At 34.1% G+C, this 18,158-nt stretch overlaps 1 protein-coding gene across 2 annotated transcripts; it reads left to right on the top strand.

The window, feature by feature from the left end:
- Window positions 1-633: 633 nt before the first annotated feature.
- Window positions 634-17,047, top strand: LOC123529453 (serine-aspartate repeat-containing protein F-like). Of its 2 annotated transcripts, XM_045309782.2 has the most exons (7): window positions 634-957; window positions 4,828-4,941; window positions 8,116-8,207; window positions 8,494-8,654; window positions 10,827-10,944; window positions 11,297-11,329; window positions 12,915-17,047. In XM_045309782.2, the coding sequence occupies exons 1-7, from the start codon at window positions 873-875 to the stop codon at window positions 16,635-16,637; spliced, it is 4,326 nt and encodes a 1,441-aa protein (XP_045165717.2). In that variant the 5' UTR covers window positions 634-872; the 3' UTR covers window positions 16,638-17,047. The 2 variants fall into 2 exon arrangements, with proteins under 2 accessions (XP_045165717.2, XP_045165718.2); XM_045309783.2 differs by lacking the exon at window positions 11,297-11,329.
- Window positions 17,048-18,158: the final 1,111 nt, after the last annotated feature.

Genomic DNA, 18,158 nt, shown 5'->3' with positions numbered 1-18,158 from the left:
CACCATAAAGACTAGCCGATAGAACGCTTATTAATTTTACAGTTTTAACCTGAACGTCCATGTTTCCTTAAATCTTAACCTTTACCCTACTAAATTTCTAAAATGAACTGGTCCATCGTTCAATTTGAGCAATACCATTTATTTTTCAAAGGGATGTTCACTGAAACTTTACTGACTGAATAACGAACATAAAAAAAAAACTGGTCGCAAAGGCAGAATAAATCGCCGCCAGCAGGCTAAAGGTTAGTAGTCTATTAAATTGAACGCAATTTTCAAAGATTGTGGCCATCAGTGTTTTCGCCCTGACACAAAAGGAAACAAACTTTTATCATTACTGTACTTAAATGCTATCCATTTAATAGAAATGACATTTAAAACAACGATCAAAATTAAAAGCATTAATACTGCTTACAAGGAATTTAGAATAGATACATTACTGTCAAATCTAGATCAACATTTGCATAATTTGTAAACTATAGCCATTTATTTGACTAGTAAAAAAATATGTAATCAAACTCATTTTTGCATTAAGCATGTATCTGTAGGCCTTGAACAATTGTAAATGTGACAAGCGTAACTCCTGTGCGATATTTCGGGGACGATCTTCACAAGTGATTGGACGGACAAATGATTCATGGCAAAAAAAAAGTATAGATCAGATATTAATATAGAAACTGTCAGCTTTTATGATTATTTGTTTAACATTAAAGGTCGTAAGAATGATATAGTAATCATTATGTGAATCAACTTACTATATTTTTTTCGGAATTTAAAGTTTTAAATGTTTTGATTCCTCGGGTTTTATTCCTTACGAGCCGTCGAATGGAATGAAGTAGAAATTTGTTTTAAAGCACAAGTCGCATTATATTGACATGAATTTGTTACAATTTCGGCTGTTTCTTTCTCTGTATTTTTTTGGATGTATGTTTGTGATCGTCATCTGCAGACCAGCAACCAGTGAGTATTTCTAAACATGTTTAGCAGGTGACATTACAGCAGGAGAGAAGTTGCTTATTGTAATAAACATAAACTTATGGTAAATAATGTAAATGAAATTAATTTGACGGACACAACTCGGTTCAAGCTTTAATGAAAATACATGTTTCAATATGAGATATTTTAAATAAAGAAAAGCAAGAAAACAGATTAAGAGTAAATTGGCGATAGTTTGATCATTTTGGAAACATGTACATTGTGTGAAAGTGAAAACTGAACACCACATGATTGATTTCTAACAAATAATTAAACTTTATAACCGAGTCGTACTGCATAAGACCTGAGGACGAGCCGAAAATAGTCGTTTGGCATTAGACCAAAGACCGAGCCGGGGATGGTCATATTGGTTATTAGACCTATAAGGCCTAATCGAGGACGGTTGTATTGACATTAGATCAAAAGCCGAGGCGAGGCCAGTCATACTGTTTACCAGAAATTTAGAATAGATATATTACTGTCAAATCTAGATCATTATTATAGATTGTACAAGAATGTAGATCTATATGTATAATTAAAAGAAAGTACATTCAGTAGTAATTATGATATTGACAAAAAAATGGTTTGTTAAGCTGTTTTGTTCATTACATGTAGAATATCCATTTGAAACATAGAGCACAGCGGAGCAAAATAAAAGGTCGATTTTATTGAGTCTTTTCATGGGTGTAATGAAAAGTGCAACGCCTTCGCGTTCCTAGCTCAGGCCGCTTAAGCGGAATTCTACGACTCGTATTTATGTTAAATGGAAAATGTTAAATGATCCCAAAAGAAACAGGAAATATAACACCATTCGATTTAACCTGTTCATTTTTTCGCCGAGTGGAATAGATCTTGTCTCAGTCAGAAATTTAAAAATTATTGATTGCAGGACATTTTATTTGCCAAATATTCGATACAAAACTTTTTTCTTTGATTGGAAAATACGTAATACGCAATTTTTTAAAAACGAAGTGTATTTAATGGAATGAAGTACAATCTTGCAGTCTATATTCTGCATAACTTACGCAATACATCATTGCGAACTTTATTCAATTTATTTGTATTTTTGTGTAGACGCTCATTATTTTACCGAACTGAATTTGACTCATCAGATGATGCCTTAAGAATTTGATTCAATTCAATTATACCAATCTTGTATAAATGTTTTTTTTTTTTGTCATTAGAATGCTTCGAACTTGCTTACGTGACCCGATCCCAATCTATATTTGGCAAACTGATATAAAGAAATATTCAATAGGTTGATATGAGCAATGGTGATCAGGTAGAAGAATATGTTTATATTAATAATATATCATGAATAAATACGAAATGTCAGACTTATTTACAAGAGTTTTATTATTGGAAGTCCATTTAATGTATAAAGAATGCACCCGAGCAAAATGACAAACCGGATTTGACCGATCCCATAGCATCTGCCACACAGGCACTTTAAATGAACTCCATGATTCCAAAAGTCCAGCGAAATAACACTTAGCTATTAACCTAGTAAGCTAAACAAAAAAGCTTTACATATTTGTATGTTATGTTATTGAATTTTATATTATTTTAATACGACCTCAAGATATAAACTTATTTTAAACAAATAACCTTACGCATGTTAAAAGTAATTAAGTAAGAAAAACAGTGTTGTATTAATAAGATATTTCATTCATTAACTCATTAACGAAACCGTTTATGTCAGAATGCCAATGATGAATTACAACTAAACGTATGACTAATTTAAATCAATGTTATGACAACAGGTTGTTTGTTATGGAAAAGTATGATAGTTCATTCTCCGACGGTACTATTAGTAAACATATACTAAATGACTTGCGTGTCAATACCCAAATCTGTTTTGAAGTCTTTCAACAAGTGTTTTATTATATGACATCAGAAATAAGTTTCCATAACATTTTTTTTTCAAATTTAGACTTTAGACAAAATTACAGACCGGTCAACAGCTCTATGGACCGGTGATTTATATAAGGATTCATGGTATAATTACTTGAGCCGTGCAGGCTGGTCTGAATCCATGCTGGTCGCAAACCCACTATGTTGGTTTTCACATGGCACGGCTCATGTCCTGCATTAGGTCCATGGTCAGAGTTGTCTATATTACAATGATATTTCAGCATTTTCACAGGATGTTTTGGCATACTTATTTCGACTATATTCTTTCTGTATAACATGTTAGTTTGTTAACAAATTAACAACAGTTTTCAACTTAAGTGATCAGATTACAAGCCATGTCAATATTTCCGCTAAATAGTCATTTATTCACCTATAGTTTGTTTTTCTCTAAATAAGTTGTATCTTCACACTCTCTTTCTAACTTTGAACAATTCACAGGGTCCAACGTATTATTGTTTCCATATTTGTGTAGAGGTTAGAATTGCCTGGAAACAATCGCCTCCAACTGAAAACTTGAAACATGAAATTCTGTATTTATTTGTCATTAAAGTTATAATACCTTTATTACCCGTTTTAAAAAGAAAAACAATAACAAAAAACCATACGTTTATACAGAAAATGAAGCCGCACTTTTTAAAACATATTTCGTAGTAGGAAAAGGAGAGCAATATGTATTACTGGTTTTAACGTGGGAGTTAAAAGTTCCATTTAGTTTGAATTATCTCCTCACAATGTCTTTTTTTCTGTAATTTTGTTTCGTTTTCGCATAGTCGAATTTCATGTAACGAGATAAGTTAACCATTCAGCTTTTTAAACATTTGTGTATATATTTTTATTGCTGTGTAATCTGACAATTGTATTCAAAATACTGTCAGATCATTAACATTTGTTGCGAAAATACTGTCAGATCATTAACATTTGTTGTGAAAATACTGTCAGATCATTAACATTTGTTGCGAAAATACTGTCAGATCATTAACATTTGTTGTGAAAATACTGTCAGATCATTAACATTTGTTGCGAAAATACTGTCAGATCATTAACATTTGTTGCGAAAATACTGTCAGATCATTAACATTTGTTGTATCATTAACATTTGTTGCGAAAATACTGTCAGATCATTAACATTTGTTGCGAAAATACTGTCAGATCATTAACATTTGTTGTATCATTAACATTTGTTGCGAAAATACTGTCAGATCATTAACATTTGTTGCGAAAATACTGTCAGATCATTAACATTCGTTGTATCATTAACATTTGTTGCGAAAATACTGTCAGATCATTAACATTTGTTGCGAAAATACTGTCAGATCATTAACATTCGTTGTATCATTAACATTTGTTGCGAAAATACTGTCAGATCATTAACATTTGTTGCGAAAATACTGTCAGATCATTAACATTTGTTGTATCATTAACATTTGTTGCGAAAATACTGTCAGATCGTTAACATTTGTTGTGAAAATACTGTCAGATCATTAACATTTGTTGCGAAAATACTGTCAGATCTTTAACATTTGTTGCGAAAATACTGTCAGATCATTAACATTTGTTGCGAAAATACTGTCAGATCATTAACATTTGTTGTATCATTAACATTTGTTGCGAAAATACTGTCAGATCATTAACATTTGTTGTGAAAATACTGTCAGATCATTAACTTTTGTTGTGAAAATACTGTCAGATCATTAACATTTGTTGTGATTTATCTCCGTTGATTTCATAGATGAATCAATGCACGAACTTACACAGAAAAAAAAACGGACAAGCAATAAATTCCCCTTCATTTTATTGTGAATATTTGAAATCCATGAATTCTTGCTCCCACGAAATAGTCGGTCTGGCCAAAACCACGAATTTCCAAATCTGTAAAAATAAATGAGTTCACAGTGCTTGAAAACTGAATTTTGTATGAGAATTGTTCTATGTCTATTTTAGGTAACAATGGCCTTGAAGCAGGTAAATTTGATCTGCTTGGATTATGGGGCGATGTCTCAAAATTACAACAGAGACTCAACAGTAAAACCATCCTGACTGAAACCGATGATAAAAGTAAGTACAATAATTGATTTTTACGGTGCCCCTAAAGTGACATGTTACACACTTTTTTTCCAATTAGGTAATGTGAGACTTTTTTATTTCGTTTAAACGAAATAACTTATTTCGTTTAAACGAAATCATTTCGTTTAAATGAAATAACTTATTTCGTTTAAACGAAATAATCATTTCATTTAAACGAAATAAGTTATTTCGTTTAAACGAAATGACTATTTCGTTTAAACGAAATGATTTCGTTTAAACGAAATAACTTATTTCGTTTAAACGAAATGATTTCGTTTAAACGAAATGATTATTTCGTTTAAACGAAATGATTTTGTTTAAACGAAATAACTTATTTCGTTTAAACGAAATCATTTCATTTAAACGAAATGATTTCGTTTAAACGAAATAAAAAAAGTCTCACATTACCTAATTGGAAAAAATGTGTGTAACATGTCACTTTAGGGGCACCGTAGATTTTAAATTACCAAATTAAAACAAAATATGAAATTAAATTAGGTATTTTCGTTTGTTTTGGTGGGAAATCGAAATTCACCTCGTCGATTCATATTTTTCCCAGAGTCACGAGAGATAAAAATTAAAATGTATGGTGATAAGGAGAAAAATAGATTTTGAACTTTCCACCAAAAAGATTCATTTTCTTTCTGTTTCATGCATTTAATGGAGGTTTGGTTTGGGTTTGGTGAAAAGGAATTATTTATTATCTAAACTACATGGGAACTCAAAATTTATGACGTAACCTCTCTGCCGGTAAGACGGCACATGTGAAAAAAAATCTTCGGAAATTAGTTTTTTTGTTATTTGATAAAAATAAGTTTTCCCTTTAACTGAAAAGTGACAAATACCGCTTTCTGAAATTTCATTAGCTGAATTCTTCTAAGGGCTGTACCATTTTTAATATATTTAGTGAGTTCATAAGCCTACACAATTTCGCAAAGGTCTTTAAAGTATATAATTTAAAACAAAACTGGTTTTAGAGCATTTAGGTGACCGCTGCTGTTAAATGTTAGGCAGTGTAACAGTAGCTTGATCTTATACGTATTACAAGGCCTGATCCAGACCTTGCAACCGGGGACAATATGACAAATTAAGCTAATGATATTGTTCATACTAAAATTGAACAATATTAACTAGATGTACATTAAATTTTATATGATTTTAGACTGCCAGTTATTTACCATTTGTAATCTATACTGAATATGATCTGACACTCATGACTCACTTTGACCTGAATTTGGATAGATACTTGTCTTGCATGTACCATATAGTTCGTGACAAATGTGATTAGTGATCTGTCTTACAGGTATCATATAGTTCGTGACAAATGTGATTGGTGACCTGTCTTGCATGTGCCATATAGTTCATGATAAATGTGACTGGAGCCCTGTCTTGCATGTACCATATAGTTCGTGATAAATGTGATTGGTGACCTGTCTTACATGTGCCATATAGTTCGTGATAAATGTGACTGGTGCCCTGTCTTTCAGGTACCATTTAGTTCGTGATAAATGTGATTGGTGACCTGTCTTGCATGTACCATATAGTTCTTGATAAATGTGACTGGTGACCTGTCTTGCAGGTACCATATAGCTCGTGATAGATGATATTGGTGACCGGTCTTGTATGTACCATATAGTTCGTGACAAATGTGATTGGTGACCTGTCTTGTTTGTACCATATAGTTCGTGACAAATGTGATTGGTGACTTGTGCTAGCATGTACCATATTGTCAGAATACGAGTTATATGACCCAGGGAAGTGCCTACGTCTTAAGTATCTTGAACAATGAGATGGGCCCTATCGCTAAGTTGACTATGTCTTAGACTAGCTGACAAACGAAATAGAATGTTCTTTGTTAAAACGCTGGTGAGACGAAATATCTCTTATATAATATTTTCCTCTGGCTACTTTGCCTAAATTATTCGTGTACCAATGATTCTTAAATGATTTCAATTATGAGCTAGATACTTTCAGGGAACAGGCTAATCACTAAATATTTCAAATTAACAATCTTCAATTAACAATAATTAGCTCAAACTCCTATAGGCTGGAGACTGTATACTTGACTTGTCTTTCTGTTGAAGTTCCCGTCAGACAATGTCTTTGAATCAACAACATACGAGTCCTATCGTATAGATGCTCGGCCTCTGTCCTCTTAATTGAAGTTACAACTCTATATGATCGCCCTGGCTCCTGGATGCTCAGCGCCTATATGCTTCATATGTAGAATTCAACTACCATATAGGTATATCCCCTATGCCTTGGCTGTACTTCGCCAATAACGCTACTATCTCAGTAGATTACCAAACTCTGGATCTCTGTCTCAGCTTCCCGGCGCTCAGCATATATATGCTATCGTCTATAGCATTCAACTAACCTTAAGGTAAAACATCTATGCGCTGGCCCTAAAGCTCGAAACCTGGTTGAAATTCTGCAACTCTTCTTTAGTCTATGAACTTCCAACGGCTTCTTTTTAATAATTTTTCCGCCCTGACAGGGTAGTTGCAAATAACCTCCTTATCAAGGTACTGGGATAAATTATTAGTTGAATCATCGATGTGTCTTCTTCGATCGCTGGATACAGAATGAATTCTCTGTCATCCATCTACCTATTTATACTTTAGCAGACGTAAGCTTTGATTGGTGCTATTTATAGAACGTGTTCTGATTGGTCCAAATTTATACATAGTATTTTACAACGAGTACTTGCTCTAACAAATATCTGGTTCCCTTTAACTGTTGTATATGACATAGTGTGTGATGCTGGGATCCAGCTATCAACATAATGAACCCAAATCAGCCACAAATGACTCAAATCCTATTATAAACAGCAATTCAACAATAATTATAGCAAGGGTACCATGAAAAGGGAGTCAAGCACTATCTATGCTTATGTGTTACGTTATCAATATATAAAACTAACAAATTATTCTGACACATATAGTTTGTGACAAATGTGATTGGTGACCTGTCTTTTATGTACCATATAGTTCATGATAAATGTGATTGGTAACCTGTCTTGCATGTGCCATAAAGTTCATGATAAATGATGAGAATTCTTTTGTATTTAGCAGATATAGTTGATTCCGAATGTGCATTGAGACTTGTATGTATTAGATATAGTTAATTCTAAATGTGACTTGAGATTTGTGTTGTATCTACCAGATATAGTTCATGCTGAATGCGATTTGAGGCCTTATCCATCAAATTCAAGGGAACTTCACAGCGTATTTGGAAGAGTAAAACTACGACAAAATGTACGTAATGTTTTCTCATCCATTCTCTAAACTTCATTAAAAAGCTTAAGTAAAACTGTTATTGAATGGACAATGATATGGCAGAATATTTGTTTCCGTGAAAAGCTAGTTTACTTCTTAAGCTCACAAATCTTCTGTATAATAATGCATATTTGATGATTAGAGCCTTTTAATAAGAAGTTTGTAGAAATAGAAATGCCGTAGTAACATACGTTAAAGATATTATGATATAAATTCTATTTGATCTTAAGTAATTGGCCGTTAATAGAATAACATCCATCTACAGGTTAATAACGGTGAACCAGGGCCACTTCGAATGTCTGTTGAAATTGACGGTGTTCCGTCAAGACGGCAAACATGGGGAATGTTTTACAAGTTAGAGGTGCACAGATACGGCGATGTAAATGACGGCTGTAAAAATGTTGGACCTGTTTATTGGAACAAAAGGTAAATATAAGTTTATGGATATCTGTTTCACAAAGAAATACGGAATCATGTTTAGCTCAATGTCGTTTGGCGTCCGTCGTGTTTTAGGTCCATGCAAGACGCACATCACGATACGCGACACGACGCACGATAATACACCCGTCGTTCGACAATGCGACACGACGCTCAACACACTATACGACGGGCAACAGTACGACGCAACATCGCGATATTAATGTCGCTTGTGTCGCATTGTCGTGCGTCATGTCACATTGTTGTGTTGTAAACTCAAAAGATGGACGCATAACATATGAATATGACAGGACACCCGACTACGACACACGACAGTGTGACAAGACGCTCGACATTTAACTCATGATGTCGTGTCGTATTGTCGCCAGTATTATCATATGTCGAGCGTCGTGCCGCATTATCTTCTGCCGTTTCGTGCGTTGTTTCATAAATAGAGAAAAGTGGAAAGCCACGTTTCGTATTGTACTACGTACGGCGACCTATAAAATTTCACGGGCGACAATGCGACACGACGCTCGACAACCAATATGACAGGCGACAATACGACACAACATCAGGACATAAATGTCGTACGTTCACGTGCCATTGTCGTGTTTCGAGACGCTTGTCATGTCGTATTGTCGTGTGTCGATGCAATTGTTAGACAAGTGCTAGGGGATTCAACAAGCATTTCGTCTTCTATCAGACACATTTTTGTCCTTTTTTTTGTCATCATTCAACTTTCTATTTACTATATTTAAAGCGTTGATTTGCCTAGTATTGCTTAGACGAAATTAGTGCAGGGGCTGAATAATGAATCATGAACTATTCTTGCATAAAAACTACTTTTTTCACTGGATCCGCCCATGTATAAGCGGGAGAAAAATCGTGTGCAAACAAGGCAATTCACGTGCTGTTAATACATGATTTTTATTTTTGAAATGCTTTGCCAGGGCTATATGTATGTATTTTTGCGCACACTGATATTTGGCATCTGCGTCTTGTTTCTTCCTTATCAACCTCTTCTTGTAGCATTATAGATACAATGTAATCCATAGTATGTTTAGCTGTATCTGTTTCCAACCCCAAACGTACTGCCCCCATCAATGTACGCACTAGCTTCTCTTAGAGTTCACTCCCTTTAAAAAGCGTCTGTTCAGTTATTGTAAATAACTGTGAATAAATAAGTATCGCGTGTAACTTGTGCTATTGTTCCTTTTTAGGTATTATATTTATGATTTTGATAAGTATCAGTCGGTATGTTTTTATCTAATTTCTCGAAGAATTTATATTAACAGCTTGGAAACTTGACACTACGTTCGTACTCATCCGTACTCCAACTGCGTGTCCGTACTCAATATAACTCGAATGCAAAGTTACTGTTCTTGAAATTGTGATCGAGTCCACCAAATTGTGAAATGATATGAACAATTATTGGTAATTTTATGTTTGTAATAATGAGAGATAAAAAGATCGCTTAAAAACCTTCAGGATGTGCTTTTGATTGTGTTGTTTATTTCCGGGCCCTGGATACGGATATTTAAAACATGTTTACCGTTTCCAAGAACAACAGGAATGGTAAATAAAAAATGTACCGGAATCGTCAAGTCATCACATATGAAAACAATACATAAATCGTCGTGAAATATTTTTTTATGCAAGAATAGCGACAATACACGTTTGTTTTGTGTATCAACGTCTGCAGAAACCCTTGGGATATGTTTGTGACCTCGACCTTCGGTCTCGGTCACAAACAATCCCGCGGGCTTCTGCAGACGTTTATACACAAAAAAACGTGTATTATCCCTACAGTAATACAAATTTTATGTTTTATAAAGAAACTCCGCTTCAAAGGAATTAAGAATCATTAAAATGCGTAAGGTGTCTATGTATAAATTTTGATTTTTAAAGAAATTAATGTCTTGATTGGTATGAAAAATAGTGTGAACACACGTAATTTAAAATAAAAACGAAACAAAACATGAAAAAGGAGAAAAGCATTTATGTCTTTTCAACATTAAACTACAATCCTCCAGTTATACCTTTCTTTTACTTAATGATATGTTCAAATTTATTTCGAAGATAGATTAATGTACGGTGTGTCTGTCTCTGGTTGAGTTGCGTGTGGTCACTGCCTCCAGGTGCAAAATGTGTTCTACTTTTACCTTACCTAAATTACAGATACAGTGGTCATTTAGGAGACTTCGTCGGGGACATGTTTGGGAGGGTTAACATTGAATCAAAAGACGCACCTGCTACACTGGTTGGAGATTATTCCATATTTGGACGTGCCATAGTTGTAGGTATCATTTTATTTATGGTTTATTATCAACAATTACTTCACGAATAGAATCTCTACAAATATGCTCTTAATTAAATCGTTGAAAGCATGTGATCTGTTTATAAATATGATTAGATTTGATAACTGTTGTCATACCGTTGTGAAGTAAAGCACAGATCGTCAATTAAAATGCCATGATCTACACAATTTTCTTTTAAATGATAAGATAACAAAAATGCAAATACATGTGGAAGTCAACAACGTCAAAATATGAACATTATTTTATTTATAAACAAAATTGATGGTCTCATTATTTAACTATTTCGTGTATTGATATCTAAATATTTCATTTTTCTTATTTCATTGGAAGATAACACCAGTTTATGCAGCTTCAAGTCGCAGGGTAATAGCATGATAGTCTTATGAAATACATACATATTTAATGCTAGCTTGAAAGAAAAAAAAAACATTGTAGCTCTCCTAATTTCTAATGGACCAGTAATGACAGTCGGCCCTTTCCGTATGATTTCATATTCTCGTTAGACAAGGCGGCATTCTTTGGCCGTAAATATAGCTGAACGCGCAAATGACTTTCCGGAAAAACCCGGAGAATGTCGAAGTACGTACTTTGCCGATTATCAATACAGGTCCACTACCTTTACAGCTACCATTAGCGTGTAAAATTATTACCATTTTGTATGTTCTGCATGATAGTTGCATGACTATTGTAGATATTATGTCTCTTGTACGTTGCTTTTGATATACATACATATCTATTTAATAGTTCTCATACAACAAATAATCAATATTTTCAATTTAGAGATTTCAATTTCGTTTTAAAAACATCTGAATCAGAAGTAATGTCTAATTTTGTTTCAGTACTAAACAAGAATACATATCATCATCAAAGTGTTCAAAGCACTTATGGTGGCTAATCAGTTTGTATAAAACTGGAAAGAAATGCTTTTGAACATTGCCTGCCGTTGATTATATACGCAGTGATTAAACCTTACCGGACAGCTTTGGTTTTCATGAGATTATCTATAGGAAAAGAAAACACCACAAATGTACCCCTTATTGCCAGTCCTGCAGCCAGTATATGTCTGTAAGATATACAATAAAAAATAGTTTAGCTGCAAACAATTGTCGCTCTATATGTTACACCTTTAAATCCGCTATATATAAAAGGTTAATCTTTTTTGCTAATACGGCCCATTTTCTGTCCAGATCGTCATGAACCCACAGACGGTAGCATACAGTCAAACCTAGCCTGCAACATTTGAATTTGTGTCATGTTGGGCTTTTATTTTTTTATGGTATTTGCTACGTGACCTCTAGGGCAGTGCTATATTGTATGGTACAGTGATTAGCACCAACCACTAGTTCTGGTGACAGGTCTTGTTTTGTTCACATGACCATAAATTTGCATAATTGTATTTATACGCTTGGTTGTTTTAACTAAAACATAGACTTCAGTTTTGTTGTTTTATGTCGCCGAATTTACAATAAAATGGTTTAAAGGCAAGTATGTTAGTATTGAATATCTTCACGTTGTGTAAATAATTGTTTTTTGTTTTTGTGGAAAAAATTGGAACTATTTTGAGGGTTGTCGTTATGATGGTCATAAGAGCTGGTTGATATCTCAAAGTTAGTATACTTTTTGACACTAGTGTCAGCACCCACAAACAAAATGTGTTCCTTTATTTGTTCATTTTGTCCTTACGATTAATGTCACCTATATACGTTTTAATTTTTTTATGTGGAGACATATAGGGAAAAGACTACTAGCAGGTCTAAAGTTGATAGGAAACAAAAGAATGCAAATATAATACTGCTGTGCATCTTTTTGAAGGCAATTATGATAAAAGCTGTCTGTACATAAAATGATCCCTTTAATTATATTTTTGCAAGAAGCATTAACTTTCTTCCGATTTTATGATGAAAAATTGGGGATTAAGAATACTAATTAGTGTTGATATTTCTTTCAGCTCCGGAAAGTATTTGACATGGAACCAGTTGGTTGTTGTGTAGTTGTAAGAGACAGAATTCAAAAGGCTGTAGCACCTGCACCAGCACCACGAATTTTGCAGTCGGTAGCACTGCCCATGAATGTCACTGACAAACCGTTTGTTCCAAGTGGAAGCTTGAAAAGTCTTCTTCCTTACGGAGGAAATGAAGCTCCAAATTCTACTAAACCGTTTGTAGACCAAACAGAAAATAGATCAATGATGCCGAACAGGCCTATTATTTCAAGGCTGTCTGACGGAATCTCTACTTTCGGTTCACAAGGTACTCAGCCAAAGGGAAGCGAATTCGGAACTAGTACATCAACTCGCATTCCAGATTTGTCATTTAATCCTCAGTATCCAAATTTACTCCATACTGAAATAACTTTTCCTTTTGTTAATAACTTCTTTTTTGCCACTCCTGAAGACATATTCCCACTGGATAGCCAGCGTCACTTTTTACCACCAAGTGAACTGAATGAATTCCTGCCTGAATTTATTAAAGACTTTATTGGAGACACGAAAGATTTTGTAAGTGAAACTGCAGATTTAATAGAGAATTCTGTAGGTGAAATTAAAGACACAGTAACAGATGATTTTAATGATATTCCAGAAAAAATAGGAGAAAGTATTGAGGACACATTTGAGGACATTATAGATGATGTAGACGATGATAAAGATGCTGCTAGAGACGGGATTAATGGAATTGATATAACAAGTAAAGTTTTTAGCTTAAATAAGGACGAACAAGATCTTAATGAATTAGAAGACCTTATGGAAGATGTGGCTGATGACGTATCTGATCGAACGATTGGGGATATTTTGACTGAAGCAGATGCCGATTTGGATGTCTCTGATGAAATAAGTGGTGAATCCGTCGATGACATGAATGATATTGTTGAAGATATTTTGGATAATGATAAAGATAAAATCTCTGAAAAAAATGACGAATTGCCCAGTAACATTGATGACGGAAAATATGAAATGTTTGATGATTTTATGGATAATGATGATTTATCTGATGATATTTTTGACGATTTAATTGATTTCATGCCAGATATAAGTGAAAATTTGAGAAATGATTTTGAAGGATTCAAAGATGATAAGGGTGATGATGATGATAACGAAAATGATGATAAAGATAATCGGTACAATATAGATGATGATGATGACGGCGACGATGGCGATGGTAGTGATAATAAAAAAGATGGCGACGACGATGTTGATGATGATGATGCTGATGATACTGACGATGATGACAATGATGATCATGATGATAATGTTGATAATAATGATGATGATGATCATGATGATGAACACGGCAACGACGACGACGACGAAAATGATGACGACGATGACGATGATGATGACGATGATGGTGATGATGATGATGATGATAATGTTGATGATGATGATGATGATGATAATGTTGATAATAATGATGATGACGGCAACGACGATGACAACAAGAATGACGACGACAAAGATGACGATGACGATGACGATGACAACGACGACGGCGATGATGATGATGAAAATAATAATGATAATGATGACGATGGCGACGATGAAAATAATAATGATAATGATGATGACGGCCACGCTGGCGATGGTAGTGATAATAAAAAAGATGGCGACGACGATGTTGATGATGATGATGATGATGATGATGATAATGACGATGATGACAATGATGATCATGATGATAATGTTGATAATAATGATGATGATGAACACGGCGACGACGACAATGGCGACGACGATGACGATGATGATGATGATGATAATGTTGATGATAATGATGACGATGGCGACGATGAAAATAATAATGATAATGATGACGATGGCGACGATGATGATGGTGCTGTTGATTCTGTCCCTGGAAATGGTGACATTTCTACCCAGAAAAATGATATTTTAGAAGGTATTATTGATAATGTTGAAGATATTCATGAAACATTAGAGGATATAGACGAACCAGTTTTTGAAATACTTGATGATATAAATGACAATGATCTTACAAAAGACACTTCAATAGATGACCTAACTGATCCTATAGAAGATATTTTAGATGAAAATGTATTAAGTGATGACGATAAATTAGAAAATTTCGGTGAAACGCTTGAAGACGTCTCAGATTCAACTGAAAATCTGTTCGAAAAGGTTGCAGGTGATTTTGGTTTAACAAGTGACGTTTCTGATGAGCTTTTTGATGATGTTACTGATGACAACAATTTAAAGGATACCGTTGAGATAACTGTTGAACCAGTAATTGAAAAAGCGAAGGAAAATATGGAAGCTGTATTTGATGAAGGAAATGATGATTTAGAAGATTTTAGGGATAAAACAAATGATTTGTTAGAAGGGTCCATTGGAAAAATAATAGATAATTCTGAAAGTGCAATTGAAGATATATCGGATTCGGCCGAAGAATTTACAGATGATGCAAAGGATATTGTCGAAGATATTAGCGTAATCACAAGCGAAGTTGCAGAGGAAGGGAAAGATGCAATTGGAGACACTATTGAAGATACTTTTGACGAATTAACCGATAACGCAGATGACGCTCTCGATGGTATTAGTGGCATCTCAAGTGATATTGTTGACGAAACAAAAGATATTGTCGAAGATGTTGTAGACGAAGTAGATGAGGTATTCGATAAAACAGGAGATATTATAGATGACACATTCAACACAGATAACTTCATGGATGCAACAGAGGACGTGACTGATGACCTTATTGATGTTTCTGATGATTCTGTAAATAATGTTGTAGACGCTACAAGTGATGTCGTTGAAAATGTTATGGACAAAGCCGAAGAAGTTTTTGATGACACCAGTGATTTCACAGATGAAGTTATGGATAAAACAGAGAATATTATAGACAACGCAGATGACGTTCTAGGTGATGTTAGTGACATTTCAAGTGATATTGTAGATGAAACAAAAGATGTTGTCGAAAACGTTGTAGACGGAGTAGAAGAAGTATTTGATAAAACAGAAGATATTACAGATGACACATTCAGCGCAAATAACTTGATGGATACAACAGAAGACGTGACAGATAAACTTATTGATGTTGTCGACGACTCAACAGGTAATGTTGTAGACTCTACAAGTGATGTCGTTGAGAATGTTATGGACAAAGCTGAAGAAGTTTTTGAAAGCACAAGTGATTTCACAGATAACGTTATAGATAAAACAGAGGATGCTGTAGACAGTGTGGTTGACTCTACAAATGATATACTTGACACTTCTGTTGATACAGTAAATGATGTAACGGATACCTTGGTTGAAAACGCGGTGGGCGGCTTAGGGGAGATTGTGGATGCCCCTGTAGAAATCGCCAAAACAGCTTTGGAAAACACAGTAGATATTGCCAAAAACACTGTCGAAACTCCTGTTGATATGGCCAACGAAATTGTTGAAAATACCGCTGATGTCGTCATTGATCAACCTGTTGAAATTGCAAACGAGATTGTTGAAAATACTGCGGATACCATAAATTCGATTGTGGAGGCACCTGTCGATATTGCTAATGAAGTTGTAGGAAATACTGTAGATGTTGTAAGTAATGTTGTTGAGACGCCTATTGACACAGCTAATGAAATGGTCGAAGGTGCTGTGGATACAGCTAGTAGTATTGTTGAAAACCCAGTTGATTCGGCAGCTGAAGTAATAGACAGTGTAGCAAGTGTTAAATGAAATTAGTTTTAAGTTTGAAATCCTTCTTTGAAATGAAATAAAGACTACTTTAAGCCACGACGATATACATGAACTACCTCCGGCAACTAGTTTTACAAGTTATATGGAACGTTAGTCTCGGATTTTATAAACATGTTTTGCTAGGAATAAATGACAAGTTATTTCACTACTTTACAATCAGCTTTTCAAATCAGGAAGCTACGTAACGTGACTTTATAAAATGTGTGAAATATGAAATTTAGACTTCTATTTAAGCATGTAAAGGATAGACATTTGAATAAATTTACTAAGAAAGTGTTTGATATGAAAAGCAATGTCGGACCTTATTTTAACATCATTACCATGTTCGTTACAAAAGTGTAATCAGAATGTTCATAGTATCTATTAAAAAGCAAATGCTGGAAAAATGATATTAATTTTGTTTTGTTTATAGGTATTGCATGGCTCTATGGCTGTGTTTAGGGTGCTCTGTGATTCCGGGAAATCTACCCTTACCTTTTATCTCTTGTATTATTGTTACCCTTTCGGGCCTATTGTTTCAACTATTTAACCACTTAAGTAATATTTCCTTTTCTATATAGCCAGAGTGCTAAAGTAATGACACCCTCTCGGGCTCATCAGTTCAACTTTTAAGTCATTAAATGCGTTTATGCGTTTATCCTTTACGTCAAAGATTCTTCCTTTACGTCAAACATTCCCTCTCGGGCGTATATAGAGGATATCATATGAGCGTCTTTTCATATTGAATTTATTAAAAGGGTTGAATAAAACAACAAAATGCGAGGTTCTGCCAAGTTTAATAAATTCAATGTGGAAAGTCACAAATGTAATATTCTTTTTATCACATGTTAGCTTTTTCTCTCGAAATATCAAAAATTCTACTTTCTTTTACTATATAAACAATTCAATTTGACCAACGACTCCTATACTATAAACAACGTCGATTACACTAGTGTATATTCATTTTTAAGTAACAGAGGAAATTTGTTTGTTTTATTTTAAGATCGAACTATATTTCACCGAGTGAAAACTATAATGCAATATTTTCACGAGTGGCTGCGCCACTCGTGAAAATGTAAATCATGGTGTTCACGAGTGAAATATATTTCGATCTTACACTGGAACGAACAAATTTTCTATTTATTTTATGTACTTTTAATGGTTTTAACCAAATTATATCCAGTTTGTCAGTGCAACGTCACGTACATCGCATCATGACGCCATAATGTCGTGACGTCAGGATATCTTTGTAGAAAAACTGTAAATAGTTCTATAACGTTTCCTGATTTGTTTTACACTTTATTATGATAGAATGTATATGTTTATGATCCTGCTAATATTTCTATAGATCTATATCTTTACAGAGGTATATTTTACATGGAATTTTCTATTATTTATAATTCATTTTCTTTCGCGTTCAAGTGTAGTTCCGTACCAGTGAAAAATAAAAATGATGGTTTCACTCCCGCAACGTCAAACATGTGATTAAAGGTCGTTTATATACATCATTTTTCCTTCTTT

The sequence above is a fragment of the Mercenaria mercenaria genome, chromosome 13 (assembly GCF_021730395.1).
Source record: "Mercenaria mercenaria strain notata chromosome 13, MADL_Memer_1, whole genome shotgun sequence".
In the NCBI taxonomy this organism is placed as follows: domain Eukaryota; kingdom Metazoa; phylum Mollusca; class Bivalvia; order Venerida; family Veneridae; genus Mercenaria; species Mercenaria mercenaria.
The sequence above is the reverse complement of the archived record's forward strand: the minus strand, read 5'-3'. Positions and strand labels throughout refer to the sequence as shown.